The following is a 25,683-nucleotide window of genomic DNA, read 5'->3' as shown; positions in this document are numbered from 1 at the left end:
GATTCCCACTGTTCAACTGCGAATAGAAAGGGACTGTATTTTCCTCTCCAGGGAGTGAAAGGTCCATGACAGCCCTACCATATAATTAAGTGGTATTGGAACAGGGATGAAAAAAGGAGCAGAAAGTTATGTATAAAACTCAGCTTAAGCCTCAAGGATTATAACAATATGCACATCAAAGCCTCTTTGCAAGAGTAGTTTAAGTTGGCTCAGTAGTTATGAAAAATCACACTTCATGAGCTTCAGTAGCTAGAAGTAATTCCATGTATTTGTTAGTGCTTGTTACTGATCAGTTTTATATTCAAACCAGAATTCTGTTTTACCCCAGTGCCTGAAGGAGCAGTACAATGACTGAGAATGCTCAGTTCTGGTTCAACCAGGAATCAATTGCACCACCTCCTATGGGCTGTGCTGGACACAAAACCAGAACAGAGTGGCCCTGGCAGGCCTTTCACATTGCACACAATGTTCACAGTGAACACACTGTTGGAAAAGATGTATCATACAATGTCTGCAGCTGGAAAAGTTATAAAATATAACGTAAAGAACACAAAGAAAAAATACACATCTTCCATTCGAAGCATCAGTTTGACAGAAGCAGATCAGAGGAAAAAACTGGGATTTTTTTATATTTTTACAAATTTGTCTGCTCTGCTAAATTTTGTAATCCCTATTTTTAGTGTTTCTACAGAGAAACAGCATTCACTTGGTGCTGAGTAGAAAGAAAACAGGAAAATGGAACTGAAAAGCCATAAAACTTGACTAGATCACCATTATTAAGTATTTTTTTAATTGATAGATTTCAGTAGATTATTGTGCTTTAGCTTTCTTACTGCAACCTTTTAACTTACCCATCCAGGAGAGATGTTAGCAAAGGGGCCACATCTGCAAATACTGCATCTTGAGACTCCAAATCATTGTAAACTCTGAGGAACAAAGTGCAATGATTAACCAAAGAAAAATATAAATGTTGTCACAAGAACACAGACCACAGAAACTCTAGGCCAGTGACATATAATCTGGGACCTGCTGACATTTCTGTGACACAGAACTGAAAATTTGAACTCCAAAGTCCTCACTCACATTTTGGGAGCAGCTGTTGTGCGTTCTGGGGAGAACAACACATAGGTGTACCCTCGTGGATTGAACTCATCCTAAACCTCCTGCCTGCCCCTCTGGCACTCAGTCTTTTTTTAGGCTGTACTGGATCCCTGTAACTTTTCCACACCTACTAGAATGTGAAATATCCCTGCTGCCTGGGATTCCTATGTATCAGTTTATGGAAGACAGTGGCCTAGTTGTACTGGCCTGTGGATGCGGGTGAAGTTTGGTGGGACGTGGTGGGGGGTAGGAAAGAAGCACAAGAAGCACAGAGACTGCAGACTTGCTGAGGACTTGTCTCAGAAGACTCAGAGGCACAGCAGAAATCAGAATGCTCCTGAGGGTAATATCTTTGTGGGCGATATCAGCCTAAGGTGTTTCCATCCCCAGCCCTGATGAACTACCTACTCTGAAATCAACACTTCTAGACTTTCTTTTACATAATGAGGTGGAGTGCAGACCTTTTTAAACAGAATGGAAGACAATTAAATTGCATGAGTTATTCTACCTCTTAGAAAAGAGCAATGACATTTCAATATGTGGGCCAATACAGTGATGTCTGAAACAGCTCCATATGTTTTTTGAATGCAAAGAGGAAAAAAACCCAATAGTTATCTTCAAAGAAATCTTTCTTCCAATCCTCTCAGGTCTGTACAACATAAAATCAAGACCTGAAAATAGGAAATCATCAGAGAGAGGAAATTCTGATCATAAAACATGGATATCCTAACTCATTCATTTCTTCTGTAGCACACAAAAAATGTATCCTCCCCAAGATTACAGCCTGCAGCACCCATTGTTTATACAAGATGAACAGAATCTAAAACATGAATGTCTTTACCCACAGTTAAATATTTGAGGTATGAATGTTTATCTTTTGAAAAAGTTTCCTTTTCTGGTATCTTTCTGTGGTGATTTTTTTTTGTCTAGCTCTGTTTTCCAATACGTGATATATGCTCTTTATAGCTCACAGCAAAATGGCTAATTAGAAACAGGAATTTTGGTAGCAGCAAATGTTACAAAGTGTAGTCACTCCTCTGTGTATACAGTACAGCAGTACACTTCAGTTAACAGTATTCCACAGATTGTACAGGATACTACAGGGTTAACTGAATAAAGACAAAGTGTGCTCTTCAGCATTTACTCAAGCCTCTCTGTATATCTGACCATGATCTGTCTGGTGCAGTCTATAGACTGCACAAATAGAGTTTTTGTAGTCATGCTCTCCATAAATAAGTTTATACAGAGGGATCACTGATAAACAGATACAGAATTGGAGCCAATGCATTGAACTCAGCATTTTTCCTGACAACAGCCAGAGAAAGGAGCAAGAAACAATATGGTGGTCAGCGACACAATAATTCATCTCTGTGTTTCATCCTAATCCTTAAAAGCTGTATACTGGCCTCAAAACTGAAATATGAGTTGAATCTCTGCTTCAAAAAAAATATTATTAGAATTAGCATTCAGTTTCTTTCTGCATCTTGCTAAATTCTTGGCCCAGAGCAACATCCTGTGGCAATGTGTTCCACAGACTAATTGTAAGTTGCTGGAATACGTACTCTCTTTAATCAGGGAAGGAGCACTTGTCTGGCTTGATAGACAAATACTGCTTGTATTGCCATTCCACTGATGTGCCATCATAGTGCACTGAGAAACCAACAAATATGCAGGGATGTGGCACAGTTCAGACCAGGAGGACACAGGCACTGAATACTCTGTCCCTGCTTTGCATGCACATGAGCATATGCTTCAGTAAACTTTGCACATCCAATCTGCAAGGTCAATATAGAAGAGCAAAAGCACTTCCAAACACTTTTCTCTGCTTCATCTATCATCTGCAATTGATGAAATATTCATTAGCATCCAGTTCTCCATCTTAACCACCTAGGTCTCTAACTCAGTATGTGTTGAAATATTTTTTCTGTGCACATCAAAACATCTCAGAGCTACTATGTAAATTTAAAAAAAAGAGAAAATGCTAAGAAAGGCATTTTAAAGATTAAAACATTCACAGCTGATGACTTTTGTTGCCTAAGAAAGCAAACACATTGCTACTGGCCACAACCCAGGCTAGAATCAATCAGTCTTAGCAGTTCATTTGCACAGCCAAGTAGAATCACAGAATCAATTAGCTTGGAAAAGACCTCCAAAGCCATCAAGTCCAACCTTTAACTGAACGCCACCTTGTCACCTAACCCAGTAGGTGCCTCATCCAGTTGTTTCTTGAATGCTTCCAGGGATGTGTGTTCCACCCCCTCCCTGGGCAGCCTGCTCCAGAGCTGAAGCACCCTTTCTGTGCAGAAAATCTCCTTGATGTCCACCCTGAGCACAGGCTGGAACACACCTAAGCCCTAGTGCAGCTTGAGGCCATTTCATCCAAGGACAGCCACAGCTGGGGTCAGTATAGCTATGGCAGGGTCAGGCTCCGGTAGCTGATCCCAGGAAAGGCACGTGATTCCACGTTACAGTAACTACTCAAATATTTACTTGACTTCCTAAAGGGGTTTTACTGCCACTACTTAGCTGCTGTGGTTCAAATGCTATCCATACTGAAATAAAGTGGTTTAAAGTAGTCTTGAACTAGTTTATGCTACACTGTAACCACAGCCTTGGCTGAAGCATGGACACCCACTTCATTAGCTATCTGAAACCATGAAAGATGCTGCAAATCCAAAGAATCTCTTTCTAAAACCCCATGTATTTTTACCCAAATGATAGATTTGTCCCTGTGCACTGATTAATGTGAATTTCACATTGAAAATTCCGAGCTTCCTTTTTATTTTGCTAACTGATTTGCCAATAAAATTATAAAAGCATAACATGTTGAAAGCTGGAATTTTCTTCCTGAGCTGAAATCAAATATTTTGACATTTATTAGTTCCATAAAACATTGCTAAAAAAATAAACATTCTAGAGTTCATAAGAAACATATGCTTTTCTGTTTATAAAAAATAGCTGTACTGGGACACTAAAAAAACATTCCTGGAGAGCTGCATTCTTTGGGGGATTTACATTTTTTTAACCCTTTTCCTGATTACCAGGATCTACACCACATTTCCAGAATCACAGCACCTCTGGAGTAGTGGGTCAATACCATTAACTGGGCTGCTCTACAGAGTTAATTCCAGCATTATTCTGTGTTTACTTCAACTGGTATGGCTGGGTTAGGTACAGCTGAAGAGTGAAAGGAATTACTTTGAGTAGCTTAGCAGCATCTGAGGGGGCCATGTACCCTAAGAGAGCTCACATGCCTTGAATCAAAGAAGTCCTATATCAAAGAAGTCCTGTGGGATCAGTAAAGCTTCCCCAAGATCTGCATTATCTCAGGATTTTTCAGGTGCTTGGTGGCCTGCATGACAGCAGTCCCCATTCTCCTGTGAGTAGAAAACTGCAGCACTTTAAAAGAATGCCTTGAGGAAAGGGTAAATGACTAACAATGGTTAGCAAACCTACAGGAATTTCAGCTGAACATGCTCAGACATTAAGTTTAAACCAGGACAGATAATTCATGCTGGATACATCTGACTTTAAATCAAATTTTGCCTTCAAGCAAGGAAGCATGAAACTGTCCTCCTGTATTCTGTTTCCAGAAGGTTTTCCATCATGGTTCAGGGTAGACAGCCTCCTGAGTCATTGCAATATACAGATTCAAAGTTTGCATTAGAAAGAGGCATTGGGGTAAAATTTTGTATTTTGTCATTTACAGAGTTCTCATTGTATTATTCACTCTTCATTCCTGTTTTCAGAGGTCCAAGTCAGCACTATTTTGACAGAACAGAAGGCAGCCTTCAGCCTGACTCCCAGCAGTTCTCCGTGTCACTGAGACTGGTAGTGACTCTAGTGTCCCATTAAATTTTGAATGCACCTCACAAATGGTGCATTCAAAATCCAATTCATCTGTGTGGATTTTTGAGCATCTTATATGGAAAGTAGTCCCACTGTAGCCTTTCCCTTGGGGAGCACTGATTCCCATGCCAGTGCTCTGCCTTCCTGCCTCTGGTCAGGCTGTTTGAACATCAACTCGTACAAGTACTCAGTCCAGTTTCTGCTGGAGTCATGCTCTATGTCTAATACTGAAATCTTGCAATCCACCTCAATTCATAGAACCATTGAATTGTCTGGGTTTTAAGGAACCTCTAAAGGTCACCTAGTCCAATCCCCCTGCAATGAGCAGGGACATCAACTAGATCAGTTGCTCAGAGTCCCATATCACCTGACCTCAGATGTTTCCAGGAATCTGATATCTAGTCCCTCTTTGGGAAACAAATTCCAGCTTTTCACCACATTCATTGTGAAAATATTCTTCCTTATATCTAGTCTCAATTAACCCTCTTTTAGTTTAAATCCACTACTACTTCTGTTCCTATTGCAACAGGCCTTACTAAAAAGTTTGGCCCCATTTTCTTAAGAGCTCCCTCTAAGTACTGGAAGGCAAACAAGGCTTCCTTACCTTTAAAACATTCTGCTACATTGCAACATGTTGCAAGGACCAGGACAGCTATTCATGTTGTGAAAAGAGTCAAGTCTCTATAAAGGTTTCAAACTCAGCCCTATCAGTAGTCTTTACTGAGAGGGAAGACTGTTATCCATTCTCTGAAATGCATTATTCTGTCCTGAGAAGAACATAATTATCACACTAAAAAAACCCCAAGAATTTTCCTCTTGCCTACCCTACTCAAAAATCCCAACCAAAAAGAGCATTATCCTCTAGCTAATGTCTACTAAAAATATTAGTCTTCATAAATCTTCCAGCAATTAAGATTTCCATTTGTTACACAGGACTACCCACCTCTCAAACTGAAAAGTCTTGTTTACTGAGGCATGACCAGGACGGCTACACTTGACAAGGACAGTTTCCTAAGAGAAAAGAGTAAATTAACTATAGTTAATATCAGAGGCACACACAAAACCAAATATCCATCAATCCTAATGTATCAGCTGACAGCTTTAAAGACCAGGAAGTCCAAGCAGCAGTCACCAATTCATGAGGCTTTAGAGCATGCGTAATGCAGTGAACTTGCAAACCCGTAAGAAAGGCTCTCAAAACCCATTCAGGTTATTAAATAATGACCAACACAAAACATGCACTAAAGTTCAAGAGAAAGATCCAAACCCTTACCTGAACTTTTTATTGTACCTAGAAAGTCACAGGCAAGTAAACGCAAGCTCCGCAACTACCACTACAGGCACAAAAAATTGCAAAAAAGAGGTTTTTTTGTTATTGGGCAAATTTTCACAGTGCCTTTTCAGATTGATTTCATAGATAGCTCTGTCTGGAACTAAGTAAAAGATACACATTTTATTAAATAACATGGTAGTCCTCAACTAAGAGAAAGAGCTGCACTACAGCAATCTGTAGAATTCCATGAGTTTTTAGAGGAATGCACTTTCCAGGTGAGTTATACAGTAACTTTGTAAGTCTGACAAATATGTAAGCAGCCCTTTAAACTATTACCAGAGTACAAAAATCCCAGCAGTCTGATGTGGCTTAGCTAGCAAATTCTGTTGCTGTTCTGCTCTTCATAGCCAGTGCTGCTAAATTGCTGAGAAAAGCAAAGAAAAAGATGTGGGGACTTACAACAAATTGTGTGGAAGCTCTCTAGCACACAAAATACTTCATCCAATTCAAAGATATTTTCTAGCTTACTAACCTGTGGTTACATTACTGCATTTGATGGGAGTGCTGAAATTCCTAATGTGCTTCAGACAAGTGGGTTGGAGTGCTGAACTAGTGGCCTCAAATAAGTATTGCCACAGAATGAAGTTATAAAGAGCTGAGCAAATAACAATCACATAACAGTATGTCCAGTGTGCAAAAGGCTAATAAACACCAAATTTCTTCCTTTGAGTTCATGAGTATTTCTGCCTCTTTGGAGAAGAGAAATGTATAATTATCAGACTAATGATGACAAAACACTTACTGTACAGAATGAGCTGTTACCCACCCCAGTACTGGCAAATTTAGCTGAGTACAGATTCAGTACAACACTGCTACTAAATGGCCTGACACAAAAATTCTAATAGGATCAGTAACCAACAGGCTCCAGGGGAAGGAAAAAGGAAAAAAATCTGAAAAATATATAGAATGACAGAATAAATTTCTGATTCAGATATCTAATATACTTGCAGACAAGCTTTCTCTAAGGTGAGAAATAAGAGAAAAAAACCTCTATTTGCATAATATAGAAACAAAAGAATTGACTGTTAACAGGCAGAAGTTTCATATGAGCATTTGTAATGGTCATGTCCAGTCAGGCTTTGAATGTCTCTAAAGATGGAGATCCAAAACCTTTCTGGGCAACCTGTGCCAGTGTTTGACTACCCTCACAGCTTCTTCTTGTGTTTAGGCTGCATTTCCTATATTTCTCATTCCCCCTTGGGCTGTCACCACCAGAAAGAGTCTGTGCATTCAGTACCTCCTCATCTGCTCATTTTCTCAGGTATTGACAATACCAGCACTGCTCAGTGTCCTATTCTGTGTGGAGTGGTTCAACCTGATGTGTGCTGTGTACTCACTCTCCCCATTTATTGCACAATAAGCTTCAGAAGAAAAGCTCAGACAGTTGTTAATGTTATGTTGCGGAGCTGAGCATACACAGGACAGCAAAAAGGAAACTTCAAAAATCTTCAAGTAACTCAAAAACTGAAATACAATACTCTTCTGGTACACTTAGTAAAATCTTAAGCCTTTTTTAGACTTAAAAATCAGAATAATGTTTCTCTAGACAAGATGAACAATATGTTAGAAAAGACCACACGTCTTAAGAATTATATGTATTTCTAAACAAGCAAACAAAAAAAAACCCACTCACAGACTAAATGGAAGTTATGTAGTCTCTGTGGATCTGGTTCTCAAATGCGGCTCTGCTTTCTAACACAATCATGGCAAATAACTGCCTGGTTATGCCACACACAAAGTATTTTCAGGAAAAAATTCTGGAGAGGCAGTCATGATTTAAAAAGCAAAACTAATAAACTCAGCGTCTCTACCACACACAGCCTTCCTTCACCCTGATCTAAAATTTCCTTTAAATCATTGTCTGGGAAATGGTTAACTTGTTTCCAGAAATACAGTCTTTGACTGTGTTGCAACTAAAAGCTCAACACAAGTCAAACCCCATATTTTAATCTGAAAATTGCACATTTATCCTAGCTACTAGCATAACATCTTCAGTTGTTAACAGCAAAGTAAACAGGCAATAAAACATTACTTTCTTTTACTTTTGTAACATTAGTTTAAATTGACTGCTTTTAGTAAGGATTCTTGCAACATTTTTTTCTTAAAGAAAGATAAATTCATATTAAGAAACTAACAAAGACTTCAGGTCTGGAAATTATTTTAACTACATATATGTCCAGGCAAACCAATAGAACATTTGAAGTCTATGTTGTCCTTTCCAAACCAGGAAGTTAGCATTTTGCAAATTTCATTTCTTAATCCCGTGCTTATATTTATATTCCTTAAATATTTCATAAGATTATCATATTGAAGGTCACTCTTTCATACAAAATAAAACTAATAAATTGGCATAAGTAAGCCAAGACTGCCTTGCCTGTAAACATATCAATACTGTAATACTTCATATATATCTACATGAAATAATCCAAAACCTAAATATTCCTATATATGCTTTATTTCATCCTTATGCAATAAAATTTAACAGGTCAGAAATGGCTGCAGTATTTTATAGTACAATAAATGTGTCAAGATATCCAGAATACTACATCTACCATTACAGGTCCCTGTTTTTTATCTCCTGATATATTTACTTTCTTCATCTCTTTATGAGCTCCATTAGCTACCTAATTGCACACATATAGATACAGATATATATATATATATAATTATCCATATTATACAAGTGAGATCTGCCTAATGAAACTATAATTTGGAAGATTTAAATGCATAACATATTGTAGGTCACTTCAGCAATATTTTAAGCAGTACGCTATAAAAGAGAATTTGGCTCATCACCATGTAAGTAACAGAGAGCAGCCAACTAAGAACTATGGCAGCTATGAAAATTAAAACCCAAGTTAATACTTTGACCTTAGCTCACACTACTGGGCCTTTTTAAATTTTATATCTTGGTAATGGCCTCAGTTAATGCTGAAATGTCATTTGCAACCTGAATGACCATTCTTCCTCCAATGGATCTAAGCCAGGATGCTTTAACATGCTTGACTGCAGCACCACATAGGCTGCTGTGGTTCAGGAGGTATCAGATTTTTGTCCTAATGCATTAGCTGTGCTGCAATAGTAATATTTGAAAAAAGCCTGACGTAATTTTAGAAATAGCTACAGCACGTACAGGTGGCTCAAAGGGACTGACAGCAGGAAATCAGCAGCAGTTTGACTGTTGCAAGCATTCAACCTTCAGTTAAAGGATGGCTGATCTGGCAGAAGCTCCAAGCTATTACCACTACAAAGAGTCAGGATGAAAATAGCACAAACCACCTGCTATGGCACCCATGGGTAATCAAATCTCAGTAGCACCTGGTCTTGTTGTTTTGGTTTTTTAAACTCATGGTTCTCATGTCCCTTTTGTTTCTTCTTCTACCATCTATGAATGTGCTGTTGAATTCCACCATCAAATACTTACATCATCAGCTGCATATGCCACTTTTTCTGAAAAATTTCTTTGCCTGTAAAGGAAGAAAATGGCATCAGTAGAGGAAGAAGAGGTACCTTTCAAACCATAAATGTTCCACTTAGCTGAGGAAAAACTGTGTTTAAATGTGAACTGTCTGAAGAGTACTTTTCAGAATTACCACTATTATTGTACCCTATGTACATACTAACACCACAGCTAATTTTGAGTAAATAACAAATTAAAGTGCAATCAATCAAAATAATCTGCTTTAGAAAACACATTTAGAACAAACCAAATTAAGATGAATGCACATGCAAGCCATTCTATTATTTTGTGATTGCTGCATGAGCTTGTAACAAGAGGCTTTCACTTTAGAAAATTAAAGTGAGAAATACCCTCTTTTCAGGAATTTGTCCCTGAGCTTGAATCCATGATTAGTCCAAACACTGACTAGGATTACTGAGGTGTATATATCTATTTATGTGTGCAAGATTTTGGACATTCAGTCCATAGTTTTAAAGATAAGTTTAATTTAAATTACTTTTTGATACATTAACAAAAGTTACCCTTGACAATTGTTTGTTTGGCCCAGTCCATCCTGTTTTACACTGTAAGTCAGCACCTGATTGCACTATTTCATACTGCAACAAAAAAAGTGAGTGGGTTCATTCCCAGGTGTACAAAGCACAGGTTAATGCAAGTTTCAACTTCAGGCTTCTTGAAATATCTTGTCTGTTATTTTTGACATTGTTTTAATTAAAACAATCTCTTTTTTTAAGATTTGCCAAAAAATAATAAACTTTAAAACACTGAATGTACTCTTTTAGAGTTACCAGGCAGTAAAAGTAAAAGAAGCCCCAAATCAGCTATTTACTGATAAAGCAAATGATAATGTTATTGGTTTCTAGCCACCCACCTAGTTTTCCCTTTATTTCTTTTCTTCCTTGTATATACTTCAATCCCTACTTTCTTTCGTGTTAGTCATCTATGGAGAATTCAGCCTGTTAAGCAGATACTTGCATCTAATCCCTCTTTTCCTTTTGGATCTTGGAATGTTTTGACACATCAGTTACAGTAAACGTTTTATAAATTAGGGCTGCAGAGCCAAATTAGACTGAAATAGAATTACCAATGTTTGTGGTGACAGCCAGTGTGTTCTATAGCATTACAAAAGAATTGTAACACTGAGTGTGTGTCTCTACCCACGTCTTTTGGCAGCTCTCACATTACTGCATCCCAGAATTTGTATAGGATAGTGAATACACTCTAAACTGATTGCAGCTGTGTTACTTCTGCCAAGCCAAGGATAATCCTGGCTTGGCAGAGCAACTATGGATTTCTATTGAGATGGACATACTTTTAGACAGGGAGATTGGCTAGAGCCAATTTAGCAGGAGAAGGAAAACAGCAATTAGTTTTTATGATACCATCATTGTCTCCCCACACACATAAAACCAGAAAAATCAAGGACACAGTTGTTCTCATACAAACATAACTATTGTTTTCCCTGTATTTGAATTATGAGTCAGTTAGGCTCTAACACAATCAAAACAGATTACCTGTCTTGTGAATGTCCAGCAGCATCATCAAAAGGTAGCAATGGTCGAATCCTGCAGTGGACTCTGATATTTCCTCTCAGTTCCTGGGATAAGAATATTGAGCTGTATTTAACACAAGTTACTGGAGAGGATAAATACACTGAAATTTGTCAAATAGACATGAACATGTTTAAGAAAGCCAGTATTTACCACATCATAGCCCTAGACTCTGTGGGGAAAAAATAGAATCAATATAATTTGTCTTAGTAAGGTAGGACAAAGTAGTTGAGGAAGTATGAGCTCTTCAGAGCACTGGAATGATATAGCCCTCTCAAGATCATATAGACAAAAAAAACCCCTCTGAGCTATTTTTCTTTCCCTTCCTTTTTCTCCTTCCTCCTTACATGAGCTTTTTCAGAAACCTGTATTAACTCAACAGACAATTTTACACACTCCATTTCTCTTCCACCTGTCCTGAGGAGGATGGAAGATGTGGAATATAAAATATGTTGTATATTTTCCTCTTCACTACAGTCCTGCATGATTAAAAAGCTGGTTTTTTACTGTAGGTCATTTTAGACCTGTTCATTTCTTCCATTTTGTTGGTGATCAGTTCTTCTCATTTTGTACGACTGAACACAGCTTGCCTGTGAAGACTATTGACCACTGGTATTAACACCCCATACCTCTGGGAAATATCCTTTCAGTAAACTGCAACACAAAGCAAAATTTAGAAGGTAAGTACTTTTAAAGAGATTTATTGTCCCAGGTAGAAAAACTTAAAAAAATTTTTTTGAAGGAGGCTTGTGTTTCTAAAAATCAGGTCCTGATTCAGGAAACCCAAAACCAGTCATTTGTGGGGGGGGGGGAGGAAGAGTAAATTTAAGTACAAATAGGAAAAATTTAATCCCAAATGAACATCACTAATGGCTAAGTAGGATACAGCTTGAGATATTTGGAAAAACAAAAGATTACTACTTTGCAATATCAAGTTAATAATTTTAAGAATTTCAAAATAATTTCAGAAGCTGCAAATTTAGAGAAGAGGATAAAGAAACTCAGCTTTTGTCCACTATTCAAAATGGATGATACTCCTTAGGGCAGTAGGTCACATGAAAGCATTTGGAAGATTGTGTGTAAAAAGAAAGGAGCGGGGTTTATTATAAGACAAATGTGCCTCAGCCAATAAATACATCATACATAGACAGCTGGGGCAAGTGATATATCCATGTGAAGTATATTCTTTACTTATATTGGTGACAAAATTATGGGGATAATTTCAACAAAATAAGCCAATGTTCTGTTATTAAACATACTTACAATTAAGCTGTTATGTAGAGCCTTCCTTTTCTGCTTTTCTTTCTCATATCTCTCTGTCACCTCTTGTAGAGACTGCTCAAGATCAAAAGCTTTTATCTGAAACACTAGAAGAAAGCAGTTTCAGAGATATAAACTCCATGACTTTAGACAAGGAATTGTCCAGTAGCACCTCATGAAATATAAGCACAAACCTTCTCAACTTCTACCAAATTTAAATTAGGAGGCTTAGTTTCTGATTTATTAGACATCTATGAAAAATCCCATCATAGTTCTTGTTATGTGAAGCTACAAATTATTACCACAACTATACATGTGAAGTCTTCAAAAGCAATCAATAATGTAAGATATTTAAAGGCAGCTCAAATGTGTCAGTTTAGTCAGAGTGATGTTACCTGCCAGTGAAGCCTGAAACCTACATTTGAAGCAGCCTGCTGCTAGATGGGGATGTCACTTGCAAGGCTCACACCACATCTGCACTTATTAGATTCATGTGGGCTAACTTTACAATAAGTTAACCTGCCATTTACCCTCAGTCTCACAGTGTTACTAATCCTTTACAACAGTTGTAAGGTTCTCCTTTAAGATAGGTCCATCACTCCATGAGGAATTCATAGGAAAGATGGATCATTTGAACCCTAGGGAGTCTCTTTCACCAAACTGAGAAGACTTGTATGGGTCATTATAAAAGCCTTCTAACTTCACAAGTGGTTTTATTTCAGCCCAATTACATTAACACTGAGCAGGCCTAAAACAAACATACAGCCCAGAAGACCCATTATGCGACTGTAAGCTTGTGTAAAAAGCAAGCTTTTAGGAACCCCAGTGGGAAATCAATATCCCCAGCAATTAGTGGCCAGTTTGGAAATGCAGAGTATCAAGAAGTCAAAACCAGGGTCTGAGAGCTGAATTAGCCAGATGGCCACCAGCCTCAGTATGTGCTACCTTGCAGAGGAAGGAACAGACTCAGTATCTCAGCATGGTCACACATACAATTTAATCTCTCTGGTATAGACTAAAAATCAGATAATTTCAAGGGACATTTGCATACACTAGAGATTTCTCAGATCTCTTTTTTCTAATACCAGTGCTGTTCCCCTCCAGCTCACAGTGTCCCTCCACAAGTGCATGCATGCAGGGGAAGCATGATGTTAATAGCTGGGGAGTCAATGTCTAGGAGTTTCACTATGAAAAATTCTTCTTTTGCATCCAGCATGTGGAGTAACACTAGCATACTTTGGTTTGCAGAATCCCATGCAAATATGTTACCATAAGTTTTCAAAAGGGCCACTTACATTCACTGACCACTAATTATACTGTGATTTTTAAAACACAAGGTTAGATTCCATTGATTATGTAAGTAATATTCCATTTATTATTTAAGTAACTTCCACAATAAGTATCTTCATTAACATATTTGTGTACACACACTTTGAAGTCTAAGTCTCTGAAACAAGCAGTAAAGCAAAGCAATAGATGCTGAGGGTACTCTTCCATTATTCCAGTCCTGAAAGAAAAGTTTCCTAATGCTTAAATTAGTTCTGAACTTCTATTTTTTTTTTCCTGAAAGTAGAATTATGCAGTTACACATATAAACACTCATTTAACATTTTCCTAGTTTTCTGCTTGGCATCAGATACAAGCAATACAGGTGTTACATTTTCATCCTTAACCTAGGGGTAGACATTGGGTACATCTGTTTTAATAACACACTCTTCATTAGGCAAGAGAAGTAGTCACCACATGAATGCAGCCATTACAGACATCCCTCTTCCCCATCCTTTGTCCATTTCATTGATTGATATGGAAATTTCCTGGGAGGTGGGAATGCCAGCAATTTTTCTGTTTAATTGTTACCAACCACAGTAACATCAGTCTAACAGTTGTGATGTCTTACAAGCATATTCAGGACTGTAACCTTTACAGTCCCAGAGCTTTTTATTCCCTCCCCTTCAGTGCTGCACCGGACGTTCTGCTGTGCTCACACAACTGCTTCCTCAGTCACACAAAGGTCTAAAAGCAATCCCTCCTTCTGAGCAAATTCTGTCCTGGCTCAGCTCCCTGATCTGTTCTGTGTGTGGTTTCACAAAGAGTTACACAAACATAACAGAAAGGTCCATAAGAGGGACATGAAAATCAGGAGCAGCATAACCTTGCACAGCCACAGCACATCTGAGATATGGATGTGTAGCAGTCCCCATAGTCCCCTGGGGTTTTTAATGTTTCTTGCCAGTCTGAAGTCCATTTTTAAAAAGAAGATCAATCTAATCATGTCTCCTAGGACAAGCAGCTATGATGCAATAGACTTAATACTAAAACTTCTTTTGAATTCAGCTGTATTTTATGTTCCACACTGTAACATTATTTTTTCCATGGTCTGTTATAATAAGTCAGTAGGTAATGGTTTTAAACTGAAAGAGGGCTGACTACATCAGTTATAAGAAATGTGGTTTTCACAAGTGTGGGTGGTGAAACACTGAACAGGTTGTGCAAAGAGGTGCTGGATTCCCCACCCCTGGAAACATCCAAGGTCAGATGGGCCTCTGAGAACCTGATCTAGTTGAAGATGTCCCTACTCACTGCAAGGGGAATGAAAATAGATGACCTTTCCAGATCTCTTCCAAACCATTCTATGGATTATTCTTTGGGCTGCTACAGTATTTCTGTTACTGGACCCAAGGTCCTGCTCCTACTTCCCTACTCCACTAAGGGAAATGCTCTCAAAAGGTAGCTGAGCTGGTGAAAATCACCTGTGGAGTGGAGGATAAAAGATGATGGTAGTTCACATTCCACCAATACAAATCATTAGCACAGTGCAGAGTTCAGCTTTCTCCAACAAAAGCAAAGAACATAGGTGTTAGCTCATGGACAAAATGGGAAAGCTCCTTTTTTAATCTTCTCCATCCCAGAGAGAAAGTGTCCTAGAATTCCAAAGCATATCTAAGTCACGAGGCTTATAAATCACCACAATTTTCTCTCACTGATAATATCAGCATGGTGAAGCAATCTAAAAGCTAATCTTAAATTTTTATGATTTCCTACCTTTGCAAAAATCTGCTGAATTACTGCATCTCTCTCAGTAGTATCATTTGCAGTTCTGTGGCCAGTATTTTTTTAGCAAAAATGATATCAGCTTTATCCCTGAGGGAAACAGAACTATAACAACAGAAAAATGGGCACCTCTCTCTCTTATGAACTTCTACTGCTTAAATTCAGTGGGAAAGGTGGCATGGCCTGGTTTTCAGATTGTGAATAAATATTTCTAAGCAATGGACTACTCAGTTATTATAAAAAAGTTTTACAGTTTGTTGCATGTCAACTACTACCTTGAAATTTACCTACTCAAATGCTTCTTCTGTCATTTTCTCCCTTGTGTTCAATCTCTATTTTAAGATTAAACTGGTAATATATACTGTCTCCAGAATATATACTTAGGGCTTTCTGTCTACAAAAGATTACATGTAATTTAAGGATGGCAATTTCAATGGTCATATTTAACCTTAACAATAGAATCCATCTAAAACACTTGACAGAGAACTGAAAACCAGACAAATTAAAACAAAAGTCATCCACCAAAGTGGATACTAATTTTGTTATAGTTAGGGAAGTTTCTCCTGCTTATGATTTCAAAGAACAATGCACCAGGAAATGCAAATTGAGAACAGTCAACACAATTTTTCCAGGCCCCCAAAGGAACACATTTATTTACACCACAATAGCTAAGTGCCAAAGTCAATCTCATATCTGCTCATTTAGCCCCCTGCTTCAATAAGACAAAAGTTCCTTTTTTAGATAAAGTTAATTTTCAACTTTGGGATTTTTTCCTTGAAGGAGCATTTTCTCTACAAGAATAATACAGAAATCAAATAAATTTTATTTATAACTTAGTACTTAACATATAGGAATAAGTTCTGTAAACACTCATCACCAAGAGTGCTGTTTGTTGCTATTGACATAAGGAGTCCCAAAATGAAATAATTCAAGAAAAGAAAACATACCTCTTAAATGGTAACACATGGCTTTCAGAGCCTCACAAAAAGCCTCTGATTGTAAATTTGTGTATTTGTTGTAGTTCACCAGGCTGCTACACATCAAACAATTTAAGTATTGCATGTGTCATGTGATTCTCAGGCCTGGTAGGAGCTTCACCAGAATCAAGGATATTGGAAGCAGGTGCAGAGATCCACACCATGGGATCCAGGTGTAGGACCAATGCACTTAGTCCTCAGGGATGAGGGCAGAGTGCACTGGCTCTCTTTCCTATGTATACATGAACAAGAAAGTGCCTGAATTCCAAAACAGCAATCCATGTGCAGTTAGTATCTACAGTCCAGAAAATGCAACTGGTTTTTGACTATGGAGTAATTTCTTTTTTGATAAATACACAGAAATATTAAAAATCAAGTCTATCCTAATTTCAGGAAGTATTTTCAGAAACCTCTGAAATAAGCCAAGTCTTTTCCTGGTACGGTCAAAAGGAGACAAATTTCAGCTTAATAAAGCAATGCATTCTTTATTTGGCTCTTCTAAAATAGCCAAGATAACAAGCCTGAGAACTTCAGTTTAAAAATGTTACAGCTGAGCCAACTCAGCAGCAGTCTAATAGCAGCTGTAATCCACACAAAAGACAAATTCAAATTATCAGTCATAACCTCTGCAGATTTATTTGTACTTCTTCTAATGCTTCAGAACTCCTTGATGATTTAATGTCAAACAAGAAACAAATGCTACAATTTCAGTGATACATTTCTCAAAAATCAAACTCAACCTTTTAACATTAGTAACATTGAACAATTACATTGTTGATGTTACATGTTTGAAATCTAAGTGCAACGAGCCTTACTTTGCATTGCTTCATTCTGCAGCTGTAGCCCCTGGACTGCTGCCAGAACTTGGTAAAGACAAGTCTTGCTTTGACGTTGAAAGTCTTTTGAAAGCTCAAGAGCAAATGAATGAAGGCTCTTCAGGTCTTGCTTAAGCCTCTTCTCAGCAAGAAGAAAAATATGTTATAAAGACACAGAACCAGCAGTTAAGAAGAATAAATATAACAACGCAAATTATTATGGTGAGACATCACAAGCAGGAAGAGCCCTCTACTTGAAGGAAGGAAGCCTTCAAGAAAATATCTTTCAGTATGTTTAGAGAAGGATCCTGCAAGACATTTAGCAATGTAATGTCCCAAAAGTTTCAGCAAGACTTCATGGATCCTTATCATTTTATTGTACTTATTTTGACTGTAACACAGCTTCAGGTATAACCCAGTCTCTTTGTTATTTCATCAGACAAAAATAAGTGTGTGTGAGCATGTGTGGGCTCTGTCCACTTTTAAGTCATACCCAGAATTAGCAATGAAAAATTGTGATCCATATGTCCATTACTTTCCTTTTTCACACTTTGATCAGAAGGTATTTGCTAAGATTCACAAGGCATTTCTTGTATGGGCTAGTTCTGTGTCTTCCTGTGAGAACAAATGTATTTTGAAAAAAAAACAGAAACTGATGTTCATTAAAGTATTTGTATTATGTATGTAATTCAGTGTAATATACGTGATGAGGCTTTTAAATGTTTGTAAGATCAGCCTATATTCACTTACAAGTCCACCTAAATAAAAACAAATTTACCTAATTTAAGGATTAGTAAAGTTCTTGACATCCAAGTCCTGAAATGGACATGTAAAACACCTCTAAGGTGAACTCAACAATACCTTATGTCACAGAAACACTGCTCTGTGACATTTTATTTTTCTAACTGTGGTACTGACCTTGAATTAATTAATTAGTTTCAATGATAAGAAGGCAATCTAAACTAAAGGGACAAAATCATTGCATTTCTCACTCTCAAAAGCCATACAATGTAAATGGGAAGGAGTATCTTTTGGTTAGTATGGGTATAGGATGACTGTTCATCTAGACTTGTATTTAGAGAGCTTTGCTCCCTCCTAGTCTTCATTTACATCTGATAGTTTACTACCTCAATCCACTGATATTGCATCACAAGCAGTTCTGCCATTCTAGCTAATCAAAAATGTAAAATACTACTACAAAATTTACAAAGCAGAACTGCTATAACTAGAATAAAACAGTATAGTTATATTGGAAGAGACGACAATCTACAACAATCATCTAGTCCAACAGTGCTCCAGTTAAGCTGCATCCTTCTGTCTGTTAAGAATCAGATTTTTTCCTGAGATAATTTTTGGTCATTTTATGCAGGCATTCAGTGCTGCCCTGAGAAAAGCTGGAAGTGTCCCTATGACCCTAGAAGGAACTCACTACTCTGTGGAGTAACTTCACAAATAAGTACTTCAACAAAGGCAAATATTATGGTACTGGCACTAGGAGAACAGTTTCAGTCTCTCTGATGCAAAATTAAAACCTGAGTGAGCATACAGCAAACTACTCTTCTTGTGAGATCTGCCAGAGAACTCTTAGTAATCAGTGGAGCTCTAAAATGCCTTTTTCAAAGGATTAGCCTATGTGGGTAAAGTATATCACAATTACTGTTTCTAGGGATGTCTATATAACAGTCACATGGGGAATTGTAAAGTTTTGACTTCAAAAATATCTGTCTCAGGTATTAATAGCACCCTATATGTAAGATCCTGGAGCTCAGGACCATCTACTTTTACCAGGCTCTCAGGTGACTTTGCAGCCTATTACAACTACTATGAAATAAATAATTGTTACATCTCACTGTAAGCCCTGCGGTGAATACAATAAAGCCACAGATCAGGTTCATATCACACCATTTTCTGGGGTTTACTATATTTGATAAGCATGTAAATGTTTAAGGCATTGATTATGTCTACGTTATCACTAAATGCCTTTACCTTTATTGCTCCATGCAGCTGGGTTACAACAGAACTCCTCTGAAATTTCATCTGCTGGCCATGAGCAGTATAGAGCTGCAATACTTCCTTAGTGCTTCTTCCAGCCAACCCTTGGTACTATTAAAAAAAAAAATCACAAAAAAATCACTTAAAACACTCATGTTTCCTCTTGCATTCTGTCCCCGTTTTCTCTGTAAATATTGGTAATTCCACTATATGATAACTATATGATAGGATGTTGCTAATACTTAATTTCTTTGCTTTTACCTTTTTCTGAGTTATATAAAGAATCACCTCATGGTAACAGGCCAACATCACAAAATTCTACTTTCTTGGGTCATAAACCTGAGCACCAGATTACTAAAATGCTTTTGCAGTACCTAAACTCTCTTACTTATGCTTGATGTGGATCTAAAGGGTTATAACTGTGCCTTCACTTAGGGAAAAGGGCTGGTTACACAGCTGGATTAAGTGTCTCTGGAAATGAGACAATGCAGAAAGCACTGTGGAAGGACATGAAACAGAACAAAGACAAACATACAGGTGTTAACCACTGATGTCCTGAATACACAGCCCCCAGCTTTGTGCCCCCTGACAACACCAACTCCACTGTAACCACTAGGGTTGCAATGGTGCCAAGTTGGGCCAACAAAGCCCTGCTCTGGGTCTTCAGAGATCACAGCAACCAAAGCAATTTTTAAAGTTTGTGGAGGGAGGAGAATGCCTTCTAACAGTCTAAAATTACCTATTAGGCAAAAGCAATTTTTATGGCAAACTTGAGAATTTTTTGAGATGTTGAAATCAAAAGGAAAATAGAAATAATGCAACTTTAAATATTTACAGGCATGAATGCAAGAAAAGTCATCTTGGTAGAGACTTCTCGTGAAATTCTGCAATATAGAAGAATCTCTAAACCACTAAAAAATGCATTTTTGTAATTTTCTGACAGTCCTGGTGCTTAAAATGAGCTGCAACTTCAGCTATTTCCCCCTGACACCTGTTCACATCTATCATTCATTAACCAGTACCAATTGTCTCTTTATTTTTGAAATGCACTTGCCTGTTGCACAGACTTATTTCCTTTTTTATTCACATCATATATTCTATGACTGTAATTCCCTGTTATTTAAATTAGCAAAGCATAGAAGAGACAAAAGACATGAAAGAGCTAAACCTACCCACACAATGGATTTGATTCAATTCCAATAATCTGATAACAGCATTTATCAGATGATAAAAAGCAAATTTTTAATTGCAGTTTAACTACAGGCGATATCGACAAAAACAGTACAACATCCTGGAGCTGTTAGGATAAAGACAGATTGTATTTTCAAAAAAAGAATTACTTCACTTATCAAAACCAATATTTTCATGTGGCTTTTTCACCTTCACAAACCATGAATCTTCTATTTACAGATGCAAGTGGAAAGTCTGTAGAACAATGCACCACCTTAGCACTATTAGAAAAAGTTCTTATGAGAAATAGCAGGAAGAGGTTTGTTTTTATTAATTGTTACAGGCTTTAAGGTCCCAGATATTGAGATTGATTCTATACAGTGCTCAGAAAAGCTAAGTGTATATATATATAAACAATTGCAGTACTCAAGCCTTGTTATTAAGTAAGCTTAGGGTAGCTAAAACCTCCTTTTAGCACCTAATCTGCTCCATCTGCACAGATTCCCCTTGACCCTCCACATTTCTCAACACTAAGACAAAAGCAGAAAGTTCGATGCTACTGTCATTGCAGCACTTCGTCTATTCATCTTCATTGCAAACGTTGCCTTGATTTTGGGGTTTTCTCCAAAATATTCTCAAAACTATTTCTCTAAAATAGTTTTAACATTCACCAGAGTTGTTCATAGGCCAGCACTTGCAAACCTGTGCTTGAGCATAGAAGCAAAAAATGCACTAAAACATTTTTATAGTCAGCTTTATTACAAGCGGAAGTGAAACAGAACTATTCAATAGTGTTCTCCAAAGTGAAATCTCGGGTTTGCAATCAGATCCATTCTGGCAGACTTGGCTTTACGTAAAGAAGGCTGCAGGGTTAGGACCTCAAAGACTGCTAATAAAAGATAAACAGACTTCCAAACAGGAAAAAGCAGGGCAAAAGGAGATCTACCTAGAAATCTGCCTGCCTATGTGCAGTAACAACTCTTCCAGGATGCTGCTGGGATAACAATACACCAGGCTGCAGAACACAGGAGAAGTGCTGAACTTCATCACTGTCTCAAGGATGTATGGGAAGGTCTGTAGCAGGAGATAACATTTTAATAAGACTGATGCAACCTATAGACAAACATTTACACTGCAAATCCTAATTTATGGCAATCCTCATAAGTTTGTCTCCAAAGCTTCCCAACTCACTTCAGACAAAATGAATCCAATTAGCTTTTACAAGTTAAGAATGAGACCTCTGTTAACCCTGGTCCCTGTGACTGAACTTGTTACAGCTCAATCACTCAGGCAGCTCCACTGTCAGATCTGAAGGATCAGGGATACACAGTCAAGGGCAGCAGCTTTTCTCACCAGCATAGCTGGTAGAATATTACGACATATGGTGGAATATTTCACAACCTTAAATAATACTCATTTCAATTAGTATTGTTTTTAAGAGAGGGTCTTCAATTAAGGTAAAACTATTTCATAGATGTCAGTTCAGCTTGTATTTTCAGATTGCTGGGGCAAATTTTTAAAGTGTATTTAAATAACTGCCTGAATCAGTGCAAGAACCATTAGTGCACGGTTAATTGCAAAGGATTTCATTTGACATTGTTTCTGACTGCTGGTGGTAACACTGCCCACACTCCTTGTGTGACTGTAGGTGCCCATTTCTTCCAGCACATTTTTCAATAAAATGAAGCAGTGCTCTATTTCAAAAACAAGGCTTCATTCTCTGATACACAGACAACTCCTTCGTACATCTGATATACCTTACTGACTAAAATAATTAATTTCTTGTGCTTGTGAGGATAAAAAATAATCAGCTGAAATACTTAAGGCTTTCAATGAATATTGTAAAGAAGAACAAAGACAATAAAAACATTTCCTCAGAATAAATTAGTGTTCTTCTGTATACTTAGCAAAACTCATTTCAGATATACCACCTGTTTCCAGTTACACTTTGAAAAATGTTAAACCCACTTTTATCCATGGGTGTTAGCAAACCCACAGGGAGGGCAAATGGCTTCCCTGAGGTCACCCAACCAGTTAATGTCTCAGCCCAGATTAGAAACTCTTGGCCAACAGTTTCCATCACCACTAGCACTCACAGCTGGCTCTGCTCTAGCAGCCTAGATCTATATTCAAAATTCTTTAAATCTCTGAAATCCCCTCCTTTGAAGGCCCCAAACATTATCACAGGCTGCTCCTTATTTCAGTGAGGATCTAGGAATAACCTATGCTTCTGTAGAAGGATATAAGGCAATGAAAGCATCCAGTTATTGCTGTATGCTGTGTGACAAGGCACACATGCAACAATACCAGTACTAAAAACACAGCAGGGTATCCCTGGAAAGTCTACTCCTAATGAAATGTCTCTCCTGCACTCTGTGAACAGTTCCTTTCAAAGCATCATCCCAATTGTGTCTAAAAAGCATTCCTGAAAAATCTGCATCGTCTTTTAGACAAACATATTCCCTGTAAGGAGAAAGAAATATTCCACATTTAACGCTTCCAGAGTCATTCCCTCAGTTCAGCTTTCTAGATTTAAAACAATTGCAAACATTTAAATTCAAGCTGACTTCTAGTTACTTTATCAGCCTATAATTACTGCTACCATTCATGATTTTAAAAAGAAAGAGATGCTGAGCCTTAATGCTTCATAGATTTTCCCAACCAGCAAAGAGGGCAAAACCTGAAAAGTGGAAGGAAAATTTCAGTGTCTTTTTTTCTATTTCCACATGAATTCTTTCTGAAAAAAATATAAACAACAGTCACCTCTGCAAGTTTTAGATGAAGAACAGCATTTTCAGTTTCCAGGACAACTATTCTTTCTTCTTTGGTCTAAGGAAGAAAATCCACCCAAATACACAAAAATGAAAATTAAAAAAATATGAGTCTGATTAATATGATTTCATTATGATAGCCTTCATTACCATATTCCACTGTTTCTCAAATTTCTGAGATCAATGGACTATCTACCCCCACCTCCTAATCACAACCATATTTATATATAAGCATACAAAAATTAGGATAAACTCTTAATATTCCTTTATTTCCATCTTTCCTGTTACGTTGCTTGCTTGTGTGGGAACGCATAGGTACACAATTTAAAGAGCTTTTGCTTTGCGAAACCACCTCCTCCTGGCATTTTCCAGACCCGTGGTCCTTAGCAAAGCAGCATTTTATTTATTTATGCATAAACACGTAAGTTTCCATTTCCAAGGCAGCACTATTAGAGGTCTTTAGCGTCGCCCCCAGACGCTCCCTCAGCCCAGGGGCGCCTCCCGAGAGCCCCGAGCGCCCGCCCGGCCCGGCGGTGGAGCCTGAGGGAAGGAGAGCTTCTCTCTGCTCTGACACTGCACTCCTACCCCAGCCCCAGCTGGAGCAGGCTCCCCGGACACGTGGGAGCCTAAAAGCGGCCCCGCACTGCGGGATTCGGGATGCCCGCCCAGGAAGGAGCCGGGTTCGGCAGCGCCCCCCCGGCCCTCCTGCCCCTCCCGCCGAGGCGCGGCCCCGCAGCACGCGCCCGCCCGCAGGCCCCGCCCCGGCCCCGCCCCTCGCCCCTCACGCGCAACCGCTGCTCCAGCTGCCGCAGGCGCTGCGCCCACACGGAGCTCGGGTCGAGCCCGCGGCGCGGCCGCATCATCCTGCCCGGTCCCGCGCCGAGGTGGAGCGAGAACTGCCCCGGCTCCGGCTCCGGCCCCGGCTCCGGCGGGGATTTAACCCGGGACGCGTCTGGGGCGGTGGCGCGGCTGCCATGGTGACAGCCCCGCCCTTTCCCCGCCCAGCCCCCTGCGCTCTGCGCTGCGATTGGCTGAGCGAGAGCCACGGCCTGCCAGCCGCGCCCCGTCCCTGAGTGGCAGGGCAGTCAACCAATCCGCGAGCAGGGAGTGGGAACGGGGCGGGGCCACGGCGGGCGCCTGTGACGGAGAGCGCCCCCAGCAGGGAGGCTGAGCAGGGAACGGGCGTGCTGTCCGTGGTAGTGGGGCCCGTCTGTATACAGCGTCCCGCGGGACATCTGACCTCAGAGTTCCATACCCATTATCCAGAGGGCTGGGAAATCCCTTTGCCTGCAGCGTCCCGAGGGACAGGCCACCTCAGAGGTCCATACCCATTATCCATGGGAGTGGGGGTCCCTCTGCCTACAGTGTCCTGCGGGACAAGTGGCCTCAGAGGTCCGCACCCATTATCCAGAGCGTGGGGGATCCCTCTGCCTGCAGCGTCCCGATCTCAGAGACCATGGCCAAGGATTAGGGCAGGGAGTGCAGGAATAGAAGGAAAGCCTGGAGCTCCCAGGGCCAGTGTAAGGCTACCCTGTTCCTGGGCTCAGGGGCACAAGCCTCACATCAGCACAAAGGGCAAGGAGGAGAAGGACAGAGTTGAGAGCTCTGATATCGGCTACACGACTTCCCCCTAAGCAGTTGGTGATGTGTGCTCAGGCTAAGGCTGTAAGGCCACAAAGAAGATTAAGGGATAGGAACATCTGTTACACGGAGTGTGCTGGGGGAAGTGCAGCCCGGAGGAAGGGAAGGCTGAGGGGGAACCAGACAGTATGTGCAAATACCTGATGGGGAGTATGAACACCACAGACTGTGCTCCGTGGTGCCCAGGGGCTGGGGCAAGAGGCAGGAGCCTAAGGACAGTGTGAGAATAGTCAAACAGTAGTACAGGCTTCCCAGAGAGATGATGGAGTCTCCATCCTTGGAGCTTCTCAAAGACCCAGCCCCATGCAAGCAGCTGTAGCTGACCTTGCTTTGACAGAGAGCTGGATGATGCCCCACGGGGGCTGCTCAGTAACTGCAAACACAGCCAGCATTAGGGCTAGTCTTAGGACAAGCACAAAGCCTGTGGGTTCAGGTCATGTGGGACTCCTGAGGAGCTGCCCAGAGCAGGAGCTATTCATCCAGGCTATGGCTGGGGGTCTCCCACTGAGGTTTCCAAGGTGAAAATGTGACATGCATTAGCAACATTACTTGGTACTCTACTGTATTGCACTGAAAGATTTACATGGTCTTGAAAGCAGTCATTATACTATTTGGTTAAAAATATGTAAGTATACCAGATACAGACATGTCAGCTTCTTGAAGTGGGAAATAGCACTATTTTTGCACTATAGTTGTTTGGGTTTCTATTTTTT

The 25,683-nt window shown here is 39.4% G+C and overlaps 1 protein-coding gene across 1 annotated transcript in view; it reads right to left on the bottom strand.

Annotated features, from left to right (window-relative positions):
* KIF25 (kinesin family member 25) overlaps nucleotides 1–24,264 on the bottom strand; it is a 41,090-nt gene extending 16,826 nt beyond the window's left edge. Inside the window, exons 1-9 of the mRNA XM_036381338.2 lie at nucleotides 24,115–24,264; nucleotides 23,322–23,387; nucleotides 19,383–19,499; nucleotides 17,397–17,535; nucleotides 12,557–12,660; nucleotides 11,258–11,340; nucleotides 9,708–9,750; nucleotides 5,894–5,961; nucleotides 852–926 (exon numbers count right to left, since the gene is read on the bottom strand). Of these exons, the coding sequence (XP_036237231.1) occupies nucleotides 852–926; nucleotides 5,894–5,961; nucleotides 9,708–9,750; nucleotides 11,258–11,340; nucleotides 12,557–12,660; nucleotides 17,397–17,535; nucleotides 19,383–19,499; nucleotides 23,322–23,387; nucleotides 24,115–24,192 (773 nt within the window). The 5' untranslated portion in view covers nucleotides 24,193–24,264. The remainder of the gene's footprint in view (nucleotides 1–851; nucleotides 927–5,893; nucleotides 5,962–9,707; nucleotides 9,751–11,257; nucleotides 11,341–12,556; nucleotides 12,661–17,396; nucleotides 17,536–19,382; nucleotides 19,500–23,321; nucleotides 23,388–24,114) is intronic.
* Nucleotides 24,265–25,683: the final 1,419 nt, after the last annotated feature.

This window comes from Molothrus ater, chromosome 3, assembly GCF_012460135.2.
Source record: "Molothrus ater isolate BHLD 08-10-18 breed brown headed cowbird chromosome 3, BPBGC_Mater_1.1, whole genome shotgun sequence".
NCBI classification, from domain to species: Eukaryota; Metazoa; Chordata; class Aves; order Passeriformes; family Icteridae; genus Molothrus; species Molothrus ater.
This window is presented reverse-complemented; position numbering and strand designations above follow the sequence as displayed.